This window comes from Trachemys scripta, chromosome 13 (assembly GCF_013100865.1).
Source record: "Trachemys scripta elegans isolate TJP31775 chromosome 13, CAS_Tse_1.0, whole genome shotgun sequence".
Lineage (NCBI taxonomy): Eukaryota > Metazoa > Chordata > Testudines > Emydidae > Trachemys > Trachemys scripta.
The window spans coordinates 36,646,006-36,662,488 of NC_048310.1; the positions used below are offsets into that span (position 1 = coordinate 36,646,006).

Below are 16,483 nucleotides of genomic sequence, written 5' to 3' on the forward strand. Positions count from 1 at the left end.
GTGTGTGTGACACAAACAGACCCAGTGCGTAGAATATAGCAGAGGCTTAATTGATATCCTTTGGAGATGCAGAATCAGTTGAAAAGGCACAGCTCCAAACACAGCAGGAGGCAAGCCAGCCAGTGAGCCAGTTCTCAGGCTTTGGGCAAGCCAATTTGGGCAGACTGAAATACCAGTACATTACTCATGGAAATAAGACCAATTAACAGGCAAAGCGTGCAATTCAAAGAAGCCAGCACAGGACTTGCTTCTGAGTCCTCCCTCCCCCCGCCAACTATTTCTCCCAAAAAACATGTTGCATGGGAAATGGGAGGAGATCTTGGGTTTTGTGTTACCCGTCTAAACCTGGTTGCGTGTTCCAGAACTGGACATGTAATCAGGCCAGTTCACATTAGCTTTTAGGCTTTTCTTTTGGCCTGTCATTCTGAGCGGCTGCTTTTTGCTCTATCCCGGATCCTCCCCTCCTGTTGTAAAGCTTTGCTGTCAAGCAGCCCGTTCCTGCAGTGAGGAAGAGGTACTACTGCTCTAAATCTTCCTTCTGCCCAGTATCGCATGCCTTCACATTCCCTGAATTCTAGGACTTCATGATGCTTTCAGGCAGCGCTGCACAAAAATGTGAGTATTTTGGTGGGTGTTCTCCCATCCTGGTCTCCTGCACAGTAATATACTGTGTCTACTGGCCAAGCCATTTGGAGCTGTGACAAAATGTCTGCCCAGGTTTCTGCTTACAAATGTTCATATGCATATGAGATTGATGAATAATGCATCTTTATAAGCATGCGGTTTGTTGCACAAGTGAAAATAAATCCTCGGCTGAGTACAAATGAAGGAAGAATCCTTTGAAAAGGCAGCATTGTTGAGCAAAATTAATTTTAAAAGAGAAGTGTGATGACAGTGCTGTCTAATGGCAATTTTTGGAAATGGATACTTTTGAAAATAAATATTGCAGTCCTAGAAAAATCTTTTTAAAGACCTAAATTCTTGACAGGAAGAAACAAATGAGTCGTGAAAGCAGAACAAACCATTTAAATCGTAGGACACTACATAAACATAAGGGTGTGGATGTGCATATATATATTTCTCCAATTCAACCAACACACTTTCTCCCTGTGTTTCTTTTCCTGCTACTGTTGCATTTAAGATAATAACATAATACATGTTGCCTTATCAGCTGCTAGTGTTTCTCTCTTCTTTTATAATCTCCACCCTTTTAAATATTTGATTACCTCTGCCCCCTTTCCCCATTTCACAGTAGAAATAGCTCTTTGAGGTTGCTGGTTATAAAATGACAGCTTGCACAGTGCTCTGTTATTCCATTTTGGGGCAGGGAGTGGCAAATGCCATGTTCCACGTTAACTTGTTGACTTTAGTGTCCACTTCTTAAAATGAGCCTAAAAGTGCTGTCTTCAATTTCCAATTCAGTTACAAGAGGTAATGCTGCCATTCTTCTTCGAGTGCTTGCTCATGTCGATTCCAAGTAGGTGTGTACGCACCGCGAGCACGGTCGTCGGAAGGTTTTTCCCCTAGTGGTAACCATCGGATCGGCTGTGGAGCCCCCTGGAGTCACGCTTTCATTGTGGTGTATATAGGTCCCTGCTGACCCGCTGCTTCCTCAGTTAAGAACATAACATAAGAACGGCCGTACTGGGTCAGACCAAAGGTCCATCTAGCCTAGTATCCTGTCTACCGACAGTGGCCAATGCCAGGTACCCCAGAGGGAGTGGACCAACAGGCAATGATCAAGTGATCTCTCGCCTGCCATCCATCTCCATCCTCTGACAAACAGAGGCTAGGGACACCATTCCTTACCCATCCTGGCTAATAGCCATTAATGGACTTAACCACCATGAATTTATCCAGTTCTCTTTTAAATGCTGTTATAGTCCTAGCCTTCACAACCTCCTCAGGTAAGGAGTTCCACAAGTTGACTGTGCGCTGCCTTAAGAAGAACTTCCTTGTATTTGTTTTAAACCTGCTGCCTATTAATTTCATTTGGTGACCCCTAGTTCTTGTATTATGGGAATAAGTAAATAACTTTTCCTTATCCACTTTCTCCACATCACTCAATATTTCATATACTTCTATCATATCCCCCCTTAGTCTCCTCTTTTCCAAGCTGAAAAGTCCTAGCCTCTTTAATCTCTCCTCATATGGAACCCGTTCCAAACCCCTAATCATTTTAGTTGCCCTTTTCTGAACCTTTTCTAGTGCCAGTATATCTTTTTTTTTTAGATGAGGAGACCACATCTGTACGCAGTATTCGAGATGTGGGCGTACCATCGATTTATAGAAGGGCAATAATATATTCTCAGTCTTATTCTCTATCCCCTTTTTAATGATCCCTAACATCCTGTTTGCTTTTTTGACTGCCACTGCACACTGCGCGGACATCTTCAGAGAACTATCCATGATGACTCCCAAGATCTTTTTCCTGCCTTGTTGTAGCTAAATTAGCCTCCATCATATTGTATGTATAGTTGGGGTTATTTTTTCCAATGTGTATTACTTTACATTTACCCACATTAAATTTCATTTGCCATTTTGTTGCCTAATCACTTAGTTTTGTGAGATCTTTTTGAAGTTCTTCACAGTCTGTTTTGGTCTTAACTATCTTGAGCAGTTTAGTATCATCTGCAAACTTTGCCACCTCACTGTTTACCCCTTTCTCCAGATAATTTATAAATAAGTTGAATAGGATTGGTCTGAGCACTGACCCTTGGGGAACACCACTAGTTACCTCTCTCCATTCTGAGAATTTACCATTAATTCCTACCCTTTGTTCCCAGTCTTTTAAACAGTTCTCAATCCATGAAAGGACCTTCCCTTTTATCCCATGACAACTTAATTTACATAAGAGCCTTTGGTGAGGAACCTTGTCAAAGGCTTTCTGGAAATCTAAGTACACTATGTCCACTGGATCCCCCTTGTCCACATGTTTGTTGACCCCTTCAAAGAACTCTAATAGATTAGTAAGACACGATTTCCCTTTACAGAAACCATGTTGACTATTGCTCAACAGTTTGTTTTTCTATGTGTCTGACAATTTGCCCGGTACCAACATTAGACTTACCGGTCTGTAATTGCTGGGATCACCTCTAGAGCCCTTTTTAAACATTGGCGTTACATTAGCTAACTTCCAGTCATTGGGTACAGAAGCCGATTTAAAGGACAGGTTACAAACCTTAGTTAATAGTTCTGCAACTTCACATTTGAGTTCTTTCAGAACTCTTGGGTGAATGCCATCTGGTCCCGGTGACTTGTTACTGTTAAGTTTATCAATTAATTCCAAAACCTCCTCTAGTGACACTTCAATCTGTGACAATTCCTCAGATTTGTCACCTACAAAAGCCGGCTCAGGTTTGGGAATCTCCCTAACATCCTCAGCCGTGAAGACTGAAGCAAAGAATCCATTTAGTTTCTCCACAATGACTTTATCATCTTTAAGTGCTCCTTTTGTATCTCGATCATCAAGGGGCCCCACTGGTTGTTTAGCAGGCTTCCTGCTTCTGATGTACTTAAAAAACATTTTGTTATTACCTTTGGAGTTTTTGGCTAGCCGTTCTTCAAACTCCTCTTTGGCTTTTCTTATACATTCTTGCACTTAATTTGGCAGTGTTTATGCTCCTTTCTATTTGCCTCACTAGGATTTGACTTCCACTTTTTAAAGGAAGTCTTTTTATCTCTGACTGCTTCTTTTACATGGTTGTTAAGCCATGGTGGCTCTTCTTTAGTTTTTACTGTGTTTCTTAATTTGGGGTATACATTGAAGTTGGGACTCTATTATGGTGTCTTTAAAAAGCGCCCATGCAGCTTGCAGGGATTTCACTTTAGTCACTGTACTTTTTAACTTCTGTTTAACTAACCTTCTCATTTTTGCATAGTTCCCCTTTCTGAAATTAAATGCCAGTGTTGGGCTGTTGAGGTGTTCCCACCACAGGAATGTTAAATGTTATTATATTATGGTCACTATTTCCAAGCGGTCCTGTCAGAGTTACCTCATGGACCAGCTCCTGCGCTCCACTCAGGACTAAATCGAGAATTGCCTCTCCCCTTGTGAGTTCCTGTACCAGCTGCTCCAAGAAGCAGTCATCTAAAATATCGAGAAATTTTGTCTCTGCATTTCGTCTTGAGGTGACGTGCACCCAGTCAATATGGGGATAATTGAAATCCCCCACTATTATTGAGTTATTTATTTTGATAGCCTCTCTAATGTCTCTTAGCATTTCATCGTCACTATCACTGTCCTGGTCAGGTGGTCGATAATAGATCCCTACTGTTTTATTCTTTTTAAAGTATGGAATTACTATCCATAGAGATTCTATGGAACATGTGGATTCATTTAAGATTTATACTTCATTTGATTCTACACTTTCTTTCACATATAGTGCCACTCTCCCACCCCACCCCCGCACGACCTGTTCTGTCATTCCAATATATTTTGTACCCCAGAACAATTGTGTTCCATTGATTGTCCTCACACCACCAGGTTTCTGTGATGCCTATTATATCAATATCCTCCTTTAACACGAGGCACTCTAGTTCACCCATCTTATTATTTAGACTTCTACCATTTGTCTACAAGCACTTTAAAAACTCGTCACTCTTTCTTTATTTGTCTGCCCTTTTCTGATGTGTCAGATTATTTTTTATGTGAATGTTTCTCGTCTGATCTGGCCCTTACATTATCCTCCTCCATCCTCTGCTCCTGACTATAACCTGGAGATTCTCTATCATTAGACTCTCCCCTAAGAGAAGTCTCTGTCCGAGCCACATGCTCCTCTGCAGCAATCGGCTTTCCCCCATCTCCTAGTTTAAAAACTGCTCTACAACCTTTTTAATGTTTAGTGCCAGTAGTCTGGTTCCACTTTGGTTTAGGTGGAGCCCATCTCTCCTGTATAGGCTCCCCACATCCCAAAAGTTTACCCAGTTCCTAATGAAAGTAAACCCCTCCTCTCTACACCATTGTCTCATCCACGCATGGAGACTCTGAAGCTCTGCCTGCCTACCTGGCCCTGCGCGTGGAACTGGGATCATTTCTGAGAATGCCACCATAGAGGTCCTGGATTTCAGTCTCTTCCCTAGCAGCCTAAATTTGGCCTCCGGGACATCTCTCCTACCCTTCCCTATGTCATTGGTACCTACATGTACCATGACCACCGGCTTCTCCCCAGCACTACACACAAGTCTATCTAGATGCCTCGAGAGATCCGCAACCTTCGCAGCAGGCAGGCAAGTCACCATGCGGTTTTCCCGGTCATCACAAACCCAGCTATCTATGTTTCTAATGATCAAATCTCCCATTACTAACACCTGCCTTTTCCTAGCAACTGGAGTTCCCTCCCCTGGAGAGGCAACCTCAGTGCGAGAGATACCCAACATCATCTGGAAGGTTATCCTCTCGCACTGAGGTTGCTTCCTACCACCTGTGACGGTCGTTGGAGCAGCTCTTCTCTTGCTACGGCAAGCCATCCCCTAGTGGACTTTTCTTGTACTTGTAAATAGTTGAAAACTTAGTATTAGTTAATTCCAGTAGTCCATAGTTAGTTTAGGTAAGTTTTAGTTGGGGGTTTTCCCCTCCACCACGTTTCCCCTCCCGGGGTCTGGGACATGCCTCGGTCTTAGGAGTTCAAACCGTGTGGGTCCTGTCTGAAGCCTATAACAAGGGGAGACCCACACGACTCCTGCTTAAAGTGTTTGGGGGACGCCTGTTAGACTGAGAAGTGCAAAATCTGCAGAGGCCTCCGCCCAAGGACTAAGAAGGAGAGGGAATTTAGGCTGAAATTGCTCCTCATGGAGTCTGCCCTTCATCCCCAGCCGGCACAGGCAGCGTCTGACCCCAAACCCAGCTCTTTGGTATAGCACGCACCGGCTTTGGTACGAGAGGTTGCGGCACTGAGAAAGGACTTACAGGGACCCTCGGCACTGCTATTCCCTAGCGCCAAAGATCACCTCCAATGCGAGTGCCTGGCACTGCTCCCATTTGCCGATCCTGCACAAAAGAAAGAAGACCGACGGAAGTCTCTCTCCCACTCGAGCAGTGGAGCAAGGAGGCACCAGCGTGGTGCGTTCCACTCCGGGACACCCTACTCTGGCTCGGACTCAGCTGGCATCGTCAATTCTGGCCTCACAGGAAGGTCCATCGAGTCCAGTTCTAGTGAAATCCCCAATGGAGGGAGTTTCGGGGGAAGACAGAAACTTTCCCTCCACGCCGGACACCTTTGAGGCAGCGAGGGACCTCATAGCGGTGATGGGGCACAGTGCTTGCACTGGCACTGCAGGGGCACAGTGCCGTCTAAGGGCAAGGCAGCGATGATGCGGCACCGCTCCCCGGCACAGTCTCACTCCATGCTGCCTTGGTTGCTGAGGTTGGAGGCCTCATCAGACTCGGAGGCGGATTCGTACACTTCTAGGCAAAGCCGGTACCACTCCAGACAAGAGGAAGGACAGCCATTGCCTATGATGCCATGGCACCAGCTCAATGGCCCTTCTGGACCCCATGGGCCTACCACCAACCCCCAGGGCCAGGGTCCAGATCCTTGTAGGTGGTTTCAGAGACACGGACCCCTCCCTCATCGTCATCTTTAGCCCGGGAACCTCTGTGAGGCCAAGAGATGGGCATGCAGGCTGGCACCAAGACCGCAGTGGGACCTGGCACCGGGGCCAATACCGAGACAATCATGGGCCTGGAAACCAGCACTGCTCCCAGCACCACGCAGGTCGTTGCAGTGCAGGGGATCCCTGCGAGCCAGAAGGTTAGAAAGACCTGATGCTGCCTCCGGGCATCTTCCTCATCCTCTCCTGATGAAGCAGTGGCAGGGATATCCACCAGCTTCCGGCCATGGACAACAGAACCCACAAAGAGTTGCTCAGAAGAGTGGCTCAGAATTTGGGCATGCAGGCAGAGGAGGTGTTGGAGGAGACTGACCCCATGGTTGACATTCTCGTGCCTGAAGGTCTCTCGAGGGTGGCTTTGCCCCATCCATAACACTGCTAAAGCATTGTGGCACATGCCCGTCTCTCTTCCCCCTCCCCCCCACGGCCAAAGGGGTGGAGAGGAAATATTTTGTGCCTTCAAAAGGGTATGAGTACCTGTTCAGTCACCCTCAGCCGGACACACTCGTGGTGGAGGCTGCCAACCGAAAGGAAAGGCAAGGACAACCGGGACCATCTCCTAAGTCCAAGGAGGCGAAGAAGCTGGATTTCTTCAGTAGGAAGGTTTATTCTACCAGGGGGCTCCAGCTTCACATTGCCAACCAGCAGGCAGTCATTAGCCGCTATAGTTTTAACTCTTGGAACATGTCCAAATGCAAGGAGCTACTGCCGGCGGACTCCCGCTCGGAGTTTTCTGCTGTCCTCAAGGAAGGCAAGGTAGTCGCGAGGATCTCCTTGCAGGCTTCCGTAGAATCAGCGGACTCGGCAACCCGGACTGTGTCGACAACCGTAGCCATAAGAAGGAGCTTGTGGCTTCAGGTGTCGGGGGTCCCGCACGAAGTCCAGCAGACAATTCAAGAATTGCCATTCCACTGTTTAGGGCTTTTCTCAGAGCAAACCGACTCTAAGCTCCGCAGCCTGAAAGACTCACGGCCACTCTGAAATCCGTGGGGCTTCATATGCCAGTCCCCCAGAGGAAGTAATTTAAGCCACAGCCTGCCCTTGGCTTCTACCCTGCTCCCCCTAGACAGGACTATAGCAGGAAGCGGGGCAGGAGTAATAGATGGAGACCCTCTCAGTCCTCCTCTAACCAGGGCCAGGGTTCAGCAAAGCAGCCCTCAGCCTCCAAGCCAAACTTTTGAAGGTGAGCATGGGGGCGACACACCAGTTCAGATCCTGGATCCTTCCCCTTCTTTTCTGAATCGTCTATCCCATTTCTACCATGCCTGGGCACAGATCACCTCAGACCAATGGGTCTTGATCACGGTAGAATTGGGATATTCTCTGTAATTCTGTTCCCTCCCTCCTTCCCCGTCGCTCTTCAGGGACCCTTCTCACAAGCAGCTCCTCATGCAGGAGATGCAAACGCTCCTACTACTCAAGGCGGTAGAGGAAGTCCCTCTAGAGTTCAGGGGCAGGGGGTTCTATTCCCGATATTTCCGAATCCCGAAGGCCAAGGGTGGATTCATACCTATTTTAGACCTGCAAAACCTCAACAGATTCATGAAAAAGATAAAGTTCCGCATGGTCTCCCTGGCTTCCATTATCGCCTCCCTGGATCCGGGGGACTGGTACGCCGCCCTCGACTTGAAGGACACTTACTTTCACGTGTCCATAGTCCTGTCCCACAGATGGTTCTTCCGCTTTGTGGTCACTGTCAGTTTACAGTTCTCCTCTTTGGCCTCTTGGCAGCCCCTGGGGTGTTCACCAGATGCATGTCGGTCATGGCAGCCTTCCTGCAGAAACAGCAGGTGCAAGTATTCCCATACCTCGACGACTGGATAATCAAAGGCCGCTCCAGGGACCAAGTGGAGGCCCATGCGAGCCTAGTTCGGACAATGTTCCACAGGCTCGGCCTGATACTGAATGCGGCAAAGTCGACCCTAATCCCTACTCGGAGATAGAGTTCATCGGCGCTCTCCTGGACTCCAGTCAAGCCAGGGCATTCCTTTCGGAAACTCGCTTTCTCACCATGGGCGCCATCGTAGACAAGCTCGGGCGATACCACACCGCTACAGCGCGAAATTGCCTGAAGCTGCTCGGCTATATGACTGCCTGTATGTATGTAGTACAGCACACCAGGCTGCAGCTCCGCCCCCTTCAGGCTTGGCTAGCCTTGGTGTACAGGCCGAACCGAGACCTCCTAGACAAGTTGGTCTCACTCACTCCTCCAGTTATTGAGTCCCTCAGGTGGTGTCTCGACCCGCAAGCAGTATGTGCGGGAGTGTCCTTCTCTGGGCCCCAACCCTCGCTGTCTCTAGTAACGGACGTGTCAGCAATGGGTTGGGGGGGGTGCACTTAGGAAGAATCAGGACTCGAGGTCTCTGGTCTGAAGCTGAACTTTTGCTTCACATCAGCGTCAGGAGCTATGTGCGGTTTGCCCTGCTTGCCAGATATTTCAAACCCATCTACCCTGCAGATGGGTTATCAGAATTGACCAACGTTACAACAGCAATGTTCTATATAAACAAACAGGGTGGTGCTCACTCCTCTCCCCTGTGTCAGGAAGCCCTCAAGCTGTGGGACTTCTGCATTGCCCACGCCATACATCTGGAGGCATTGCACCTTCTGGGCTCTCAGAATGAACTGGCCGATCATCTCAACAGGTCCTTTCACAACCACGAGTGGTCCCTACGCCTGGATGTCATAATCAACATCCTCCAGAGGTGGGGATTTCTCCAGCTAGAGTTGTTCGCAACATGGTTCAACAGGAAGCGTCAGCAGTTCTGTTCCTTCCTGAATCACAGCCCTGGTTCGCTCGCGGACACCTTTTTCTTCCCTTGGAAGGGGCACCTGCTGTACGCATTCCCGCCCTTCCCGCTCATGCACAAGCTCCTGCTGAAGGTCAGAAGAGAGGGAGCATCAACGATCTTTATAGCGCCAGCATGGCCATGTCAACACAGATTCGCCACGCTTCTAGACCTGTTAGTGGACACACCTATAACACAGCCCCTGGTCCCGGACTTGATCACTCAGGACCACGGCCACCTCCAGCATCCCAATCTAGAGTCTCTCCACCTCACAGCATGGAATTGCTGTGGCTAAACCTCTTGGAGCTCGCATGCTCAGACTCCGTTAGGGAAGTTCTCGTTGGCAGCAGAAAACCATCCACTCGAGCCACTTATCTGGCTAAGTGGAAGAGATTCTCAGTCTGATTTCTGCAAAAAGACACTCTGTCATTACAGTCATTGATTCCCATTATCTTGGACTATTTACTACATCTGAAACAGCAGGGCTTGGCAGTGTCGTCAATTAAGGTGCACCTGGCTGCCATCTCGGCTTGCCGTCCCGGTCAGTATTCACTAACCCCATGGTTGGCCGCTTCCTCAAAGGACTAGATAGCCGATCCCCCCATGGGATGTCAACCTGGTGCTCTCAAGGCTGTTAGGTAGGCCCTCCTTCTGAGCCCCTAGCAACTTGCTCTCTCCTCTGCCACTTTCCAGGAAAAATATTCTTAGTGGCCATAACTTCTGCCAGGAGGGTGTCTGAGCTTAAGGCCTTAACGTCCGAGTCCCCTTATACTCTTTATTTATTTATTTTTAAGGACAAGGTACAGTTGCAGCCGCATCCAGCCTTCCCCCACAAAGGTAGTTTCGCAATTCCGCGCTAGTCAGGACATTTTTCTTTGAGTGTTCTTCCCTAAGCCACATGCTAGTAACTGGGAACGGATGCTCCACTCCCTGGATGCCAGATGAGCGTTTCCTTTTTACATAGACAGGATGAAGCCATTTTGAAAGTCGACACAGCTCTTTGTTGCAATTGCTGAGGGGGCTTCCAGTGTCGTCCCAAAGGATCTTGTTATGGATCACGGCTTGTATCAGAGCATGCTACAACCAAAGATACCTGCCCCAGCATTGACAGCGCACTCCACAAGGGGGCAGGCTTCCTCAGCAGCGTTCCTGGTGCAGGTCCCCATTCAGGACATCTGCAGGGCAGCAAGGTGATCATCAATCCACACCTTTATGTCGCACTATGCCATTACTCAGCAGGCTAGAGACGATGCAGCATTTGGCAGAGTGGTGCTGCAGTCTGCAACTTGGTGAATTCTGACCCCTCCTCCTCCTGGGAACTGCTTGGGAGTCACCTATTTGGAATTGACATGAGCAAGCACTCGAAGAAAAAAAACAAAACGGTTACTTACCTCTCGTAACTGTTGTTCTTTGAGATGTGCTGCTCATGTCCATTCCAAACCTGCCCGCCTATCCCTCTGTTGGAGTACTCCAGCAAGAGGGAACTGAGGAGGTGGCGGTTTGGCAGGGACCTATATACACTGCGGTGAAGGTGTGACTCCAGGGGCCTCCACAGCTGACCCAACAGGTACCGCTAGGGGACAAACCTTCTGATGACTGCAAGCGACGTGCACACACCTACTTGGAATGGACATAAGCAACACATCTCGAAGAACAATAGTTACGAAACGTAGGTCATCGTTTTTTTCGTCACATTGACTCAGCCAGAAAAATTCCATGGAACAACCTGATTTAAAAAGAATCCAGAGGCCTAGCTGGAATTCAAATCTAAAGTGGCAAAACAGGAAACTAAACCTGCTCCTGAAGCTCTTCTAATAAGAAGTGAAAGGTGGGATGTGGGAATGCAAAAGGAAGGGAAACAACAATTTTGTAAACTCCTGGAATTCTTTTTGTGTGTTGCTGAAAGGTGGAGACAATGGATATTTAAAGAACGTACTGTCGCTCTAGCAGTTCTCATCTCTGGCAGATGGTTAATAAAAATGATTTTCAAAACCATAAAGGTTATGATGAAATTAAAACTGGAGGAAAGAAAATTAGACACGTTTTAAAATGAAATCTCTAACAGTTGTTTGCTAGTTTGACGTGTATTTTAAATTCAGATGTTAACTTGTGCATTTCAGCCTGTCAGTCATACAGCCTTGTAAAGTAGCAGCCACATACATGTTCAGTGCTGCAAAATGATAGTGGAGGAGAAAGAAATCAGATTCAGAGATGAAAGCCTCAATCTTTATATTTGTGGCATTCAGGCATTGACTGAAAAGTGACATTAAGTCACAACGAATCCACCCACCCCCAGCTTGTGTTAGCAGTTGAGATCTCATCAGTGAATAATGATGGAGTCCATAATTTAGCATTTCTTTAAATAGTTCTGCAATTTATCTGGCACAGCAGAGGGAGAGACTGCAAAGCACCATTTCTGCCTTCACCTCTGTTTCCCAGGAAACCTGCTTTAACAGCTTCTTTGTTCTTCAGAACAAAGCTTTTGTCGTTATTTAGGTGGGTTTAGAGGAATATGTATCAGCTGATTTGGCACTGAAAGAAGCATAGAAACACTTCTAAATATCGGGATCCACTAGGAATGACTCTTAAAGATTTTTAAAATGTGAGTTTATTGGTATACAATGTGTTTTTTAAACCTGTTTTTTTAGTTTGGGGAAATTATTAATCTTAGTACTTAAATTCACCAGTCTTTAATTATTTATAATCTCATGGGCATGTTTTTCATATTTTCATATTTTTCAAATATCTCCATATTTTAAATAGTTCTTCACTGCACTGTTGCCAAGAAATGAAAACAGCAAATAAATCCATATCTACTATTCTGCATAATGCAGCTAAAAATGATGGTCCAAATTTGGCTCAATTTTGTTTGAGCCAAGGGGTTGCAAAACACCAATGTTCTGAGCTTCTGATAAGTTTCTGGGTGGAATTCCTGGTTCTGGGACCCTATTAGCTAAGAGACAGCTTCTCTCCCTTTGCTATACTTGTATTTAGTTATTCTGATTTAAGTGCAAGGATGCACCTGTCCAAAGCTCTTAAACTCTTCCCAATTTATGGTCATAATCCATGCAGGACAATATACCCAGCAATGTTACAGAGCCGGAACTCAACAAAAATTATATCAACTTAACCAGCCCTCCAGTCAATATATATAAAATATACCCCAGAAAAATATACCCCAGTCGTTCCACAAGGCTCCTGCAAATAGCCATTGCCGTGTGCCTGGAAGGTCAATAGATTTGGGCCATTTTAGATTAAAGTTGGGGACACAAGGAGCCCGTGTAAAGAACATCTTGCCAACCGTTCCCTCTCGGCTATACCCAGAGGCGTCCAGTTTAAAAATCTCCACTGACAGCAGCCGTGGCATTAACACACACACAGAGAGAGTCTCTGAGGTGCAGAACCCAGGCCATTTAAGGACATAGGTACTGCCATACTGGACCATGGCAGAATTCGTCTAATCCAATGTGGCAATACCAGTGGCTATACCAGATGCTTCAGAGGAAGATGCAAGAAAACCTTAAGTGGTAATTATGGAATATCCTGCCCATAGGTGAAAAGCAGTGCCTAGAGTTTTGGCTAGGTGCCAGAGAAATCAAAACCAATCAGTCAATCAGCTAAACCTCATTTCCAAGTCGCTGCTGACATAATAAATGATTCCAGCACAACCACACTGGGAAGTAAACCAAAAAAGCCATGGTAACATAAATCCTTGTTAAAATCAGAGTGGGAAATCAGTATTTTGTCAAATACAAAGGGACAAAATTGGGAGGGAAAGGTTTTAAAAAAATATTTTCAAGTATCTGCTTGGCACTACTTTAATAGTAGCAGGTAATAAACTTGGCAGTGTGATTTTAATACTGTCTTTTTAAGTCTTATGATTTTTTGGTGTGAAATATTGATTTTAAACAAATGTAGGAAATACAGTAACAAAATATAACAATGTCCAATTTATAAGGTGAGAGTTAAATAGAGACCCCTTGTGAACGCAGCAAAAATGAGACACTCTCGAGTTTCAGATGCTGAATAAAAGTGTTATTTAATGGAAGGTGGATATTCTATTGCAATTAATCGCAGTAAGTGCTGCCAAAGCACAACGAATTTCAACAGATCTGAAGATAGCTTGACTGGACTAAACGAGAAGTGAAAAGAAAACCCATCCTGGAGCTGACTGTTCAAACAAAGACTGTTTAAAGATTAAGACTTGCTGAGACAGGCAGGCATGGCAAACTGAGCCTTTCCAATAATGGATATGACATGTCATTAAGCAGTGTCTTTAGGTGATCTGATCTACACACAAGAGTATTAACACTCTGGATAGGTTACAAATAGGAAAAATAAGACCTTTGACAATATTGATAAAGTGAAGCCCAATAGATAATGGCTGGGGTCCAGCCAGCCATAACTGGCTTTAACATTAAAATGCTTATTTTAAAAACTATCCAACCCCACATGCTCTTTATCAGAATAAGTAACTAATTCCAATTTAGAGGCCATATAGGTGGACATGTGTTTTGCTTTATAAATACATAACTTAATATAATTATCTGTAAGGGAATACTGTGCAAAGGATAACTGGCATTAAAAAAATGACTCCTCCTACCAAAACACAGGAGGAGATGTTAACAAACATAGCTTGAATTGGAGGGAATTGTATTTTGGTTGGTAAAATCCAAACACCTGCTCTGTCTTGATCAAGTATGTTCCATTGGAAATAGCCTCTTTCCAATAGCATTGAGCATTCACATTTAGCCATGGCTGTACAGACAAATGGGCCCGCAATTTGTGATGGCCATTTGACAATGCAGCCTTATCGCACTACAGTAGCATGGATTTAGTTTATTCCACCTTTAAGAGAAGAACAGAATCTTAACAGAGAGAAGTTGTGGTGAGCTATCCCCCAGTATCAAGCCAATATGTGTCAAGCCTGGGTCACCTTTCTGGATGAGAAAATGGTTTATTCTCCAGGTCCAATCACTCACTGACCTCTTTCTGCTAAGGTTGCCAGCAATGGAGGGCCAACTTTGGTAGGTAGTGTAATGTTCTTATTCCTTTGTGAGTCTCAATACATTTCAGTGGGGCAAATAGGAACATAAGAATTGCCACATAGGATGGAGCCAGTGGTCCTTCAAGTTCAATGTCTTGTCTCTGACCGAAGCCAATATCAAATGCTTCACAGGAAGGTATGCAGCATTGTAATAAACAATATTTCAGTAATCATAGGCAGAGAAATAATTATAAAATGCCTCCTTCCTAATCCGTAAAAGTGAATGGTTGGTTTGTGTGCTGGGTCAGGAAGGCTTCTGCTCTTTTATACATTTAGCATCAAGTTTACATGGTACTAAGCTTACAATAGAGTAGTTCAGTGACATTGAGTGTGGATTTCTACATGTGAAGAGTTCAGCAATAGGTTGCTATGTTTTGCCTCTTGAGCATGTCTGGCCACAAGCAGTTTCGCATTTGCTGTCTTGTGAATAGGTAAGAGGTAGAATCAAACACATTGGAGTGGTTTGACCTGTTTGGTGTGGTGCATCACAAAGAGGCTGAACTAAATATGCATGCTAAGGAGCTGCTATATTTGAACAACAGACTCCTTAATCACTACTGTTTCTTGTTCAACAGCCCAGTTGCATCAGTGAGTTGGGTCCTCCAGGTCGCAGCTCTTTGGATAGCGTGGAGATGGCCTATGCCCGACAAGTGAGTATGCTGAAAGGGGATAACAAATCATTGCCAATGTGTCTTAGCCACGACAGACATGGGAGAACAAAATGGGAGAAGCCCTTAGTGAGTGAAAAGAGATACATCAGGACAGGGATGACAGCACCTGGCTGGGATTAAAATGCAGTCAAGAAAAGACAAGAAACTTAGCCTGACTTTTTCCTCAGAAATGTGCTTCTCTCTCTACTGCACAATTCTGCATCTAAAGGTGATGCTGATACCATGTGTAATTATCCAGATCATTCTTGGTTATATAGTAAATGGAAACTTTTTTATCCTTTTTATGAGCGACTTTCCAAACTCATTTTAAAATGTAAAAGTATTCAAACCAGCACTCTACATTCTTGTAGTTTTTCAGATTTCAAAGGCACCCTTTGTGATTGGGGGTGTGGCGTTGGGGAAAGAGATTCAAATATTAATTATGGCGCTTGTCAAGTTATATCCAGTTTTAACTGGTCACTTATGAGGAACTGCAGAACACCAGGGCTGAATTAGAAGGCCACATTGGAATTGATTTGAAAGATTTCAGGAGAAGATATTAAATCTATTCATAATCATAAGCAATTAATTTCCTTTTTTAGTCAAAGACTAAGGTTCTGATTACCAGTAATGTTGGAAGAAAAATAAAAGACAGATACTTGATTTTCAGAATTGCATACGCAAAACTGTGCGCCCAGTTCCTTGCACTGAATTACCAGGTTTACATGCATAAATCAGGTATTTGTGCAGACAGATGGCTAGTTACACATCTGTTTTTCATTTCTGTATGCACTCATGGTAACTGTGTACAGAATTAGTTACACATTGATAAACGTGTTTTTTAAGATTGGGGCCAAAATACCTCTGTTCACTTAGCATCAGTTCTGATTCTGTTCTATTTGTTGTTAATCCATAATTAATTAGTTGGTTCCCATCTACGCTGTAGAACTATGGTGCTAAAGCCCCCATACAATATGGTTCGAGCCATGTTTTTAGGTTACAGGAAGATCATTCCTCATTTTTTTGGAATAGACTTGGTTTACTCTAATAGCTCATGAATATAGGAATACTTCTAAATTCAGTAAATAAGAATCAATCAGATCCCCTACTGCAGAAACCGAGGACCTGAATTTTAAAGGTACTAGCACCTTCAGCTGCTTTGGATTTCAATGGAAGTTTAGGGTGCTCGGCACCTCTAAAAATCAGATTATTGTTACAAACTGTCTCCATATGGTGTCAGTAGCTATTTAATAAAACTACAGTGAAGTTCTTTTTAATACGGGATAAAATAATTGTTCCATGCAGCAGCCCAGAACCATTCACAGGAGCACAGTGAAGTCCAGTTTGATTGGCTGCCTGGTAATGGAATAGTTCAGAGGCCTAGC

General features: G+C 45.0%; 1 protein-coding gene across 3 annotated transcripts in view; it reads left to right on the top strand.

Moving 5' to 3' along the window:
• Positions 1–16,483, top strand: part of NUP93 (nucleoporin 93) — a 133,681-nt gene that overhangs the window by 88,001 nt on the left and 29,197 nt on the right. For all 3 annotated transcript variants that reach the window (XM_034788235.1, XM_034788234.1, XM_034788236.1), the window contains one exon: positions 15,024–15,098. In XM_034788235.1, the coding sequence (XP_034644126.1) occupies positions 15,024–15,098 (75 nt within the window). The remainder of the gene's footprint in view (positions 1–15,023; positions 15,099–16,483) is intronic.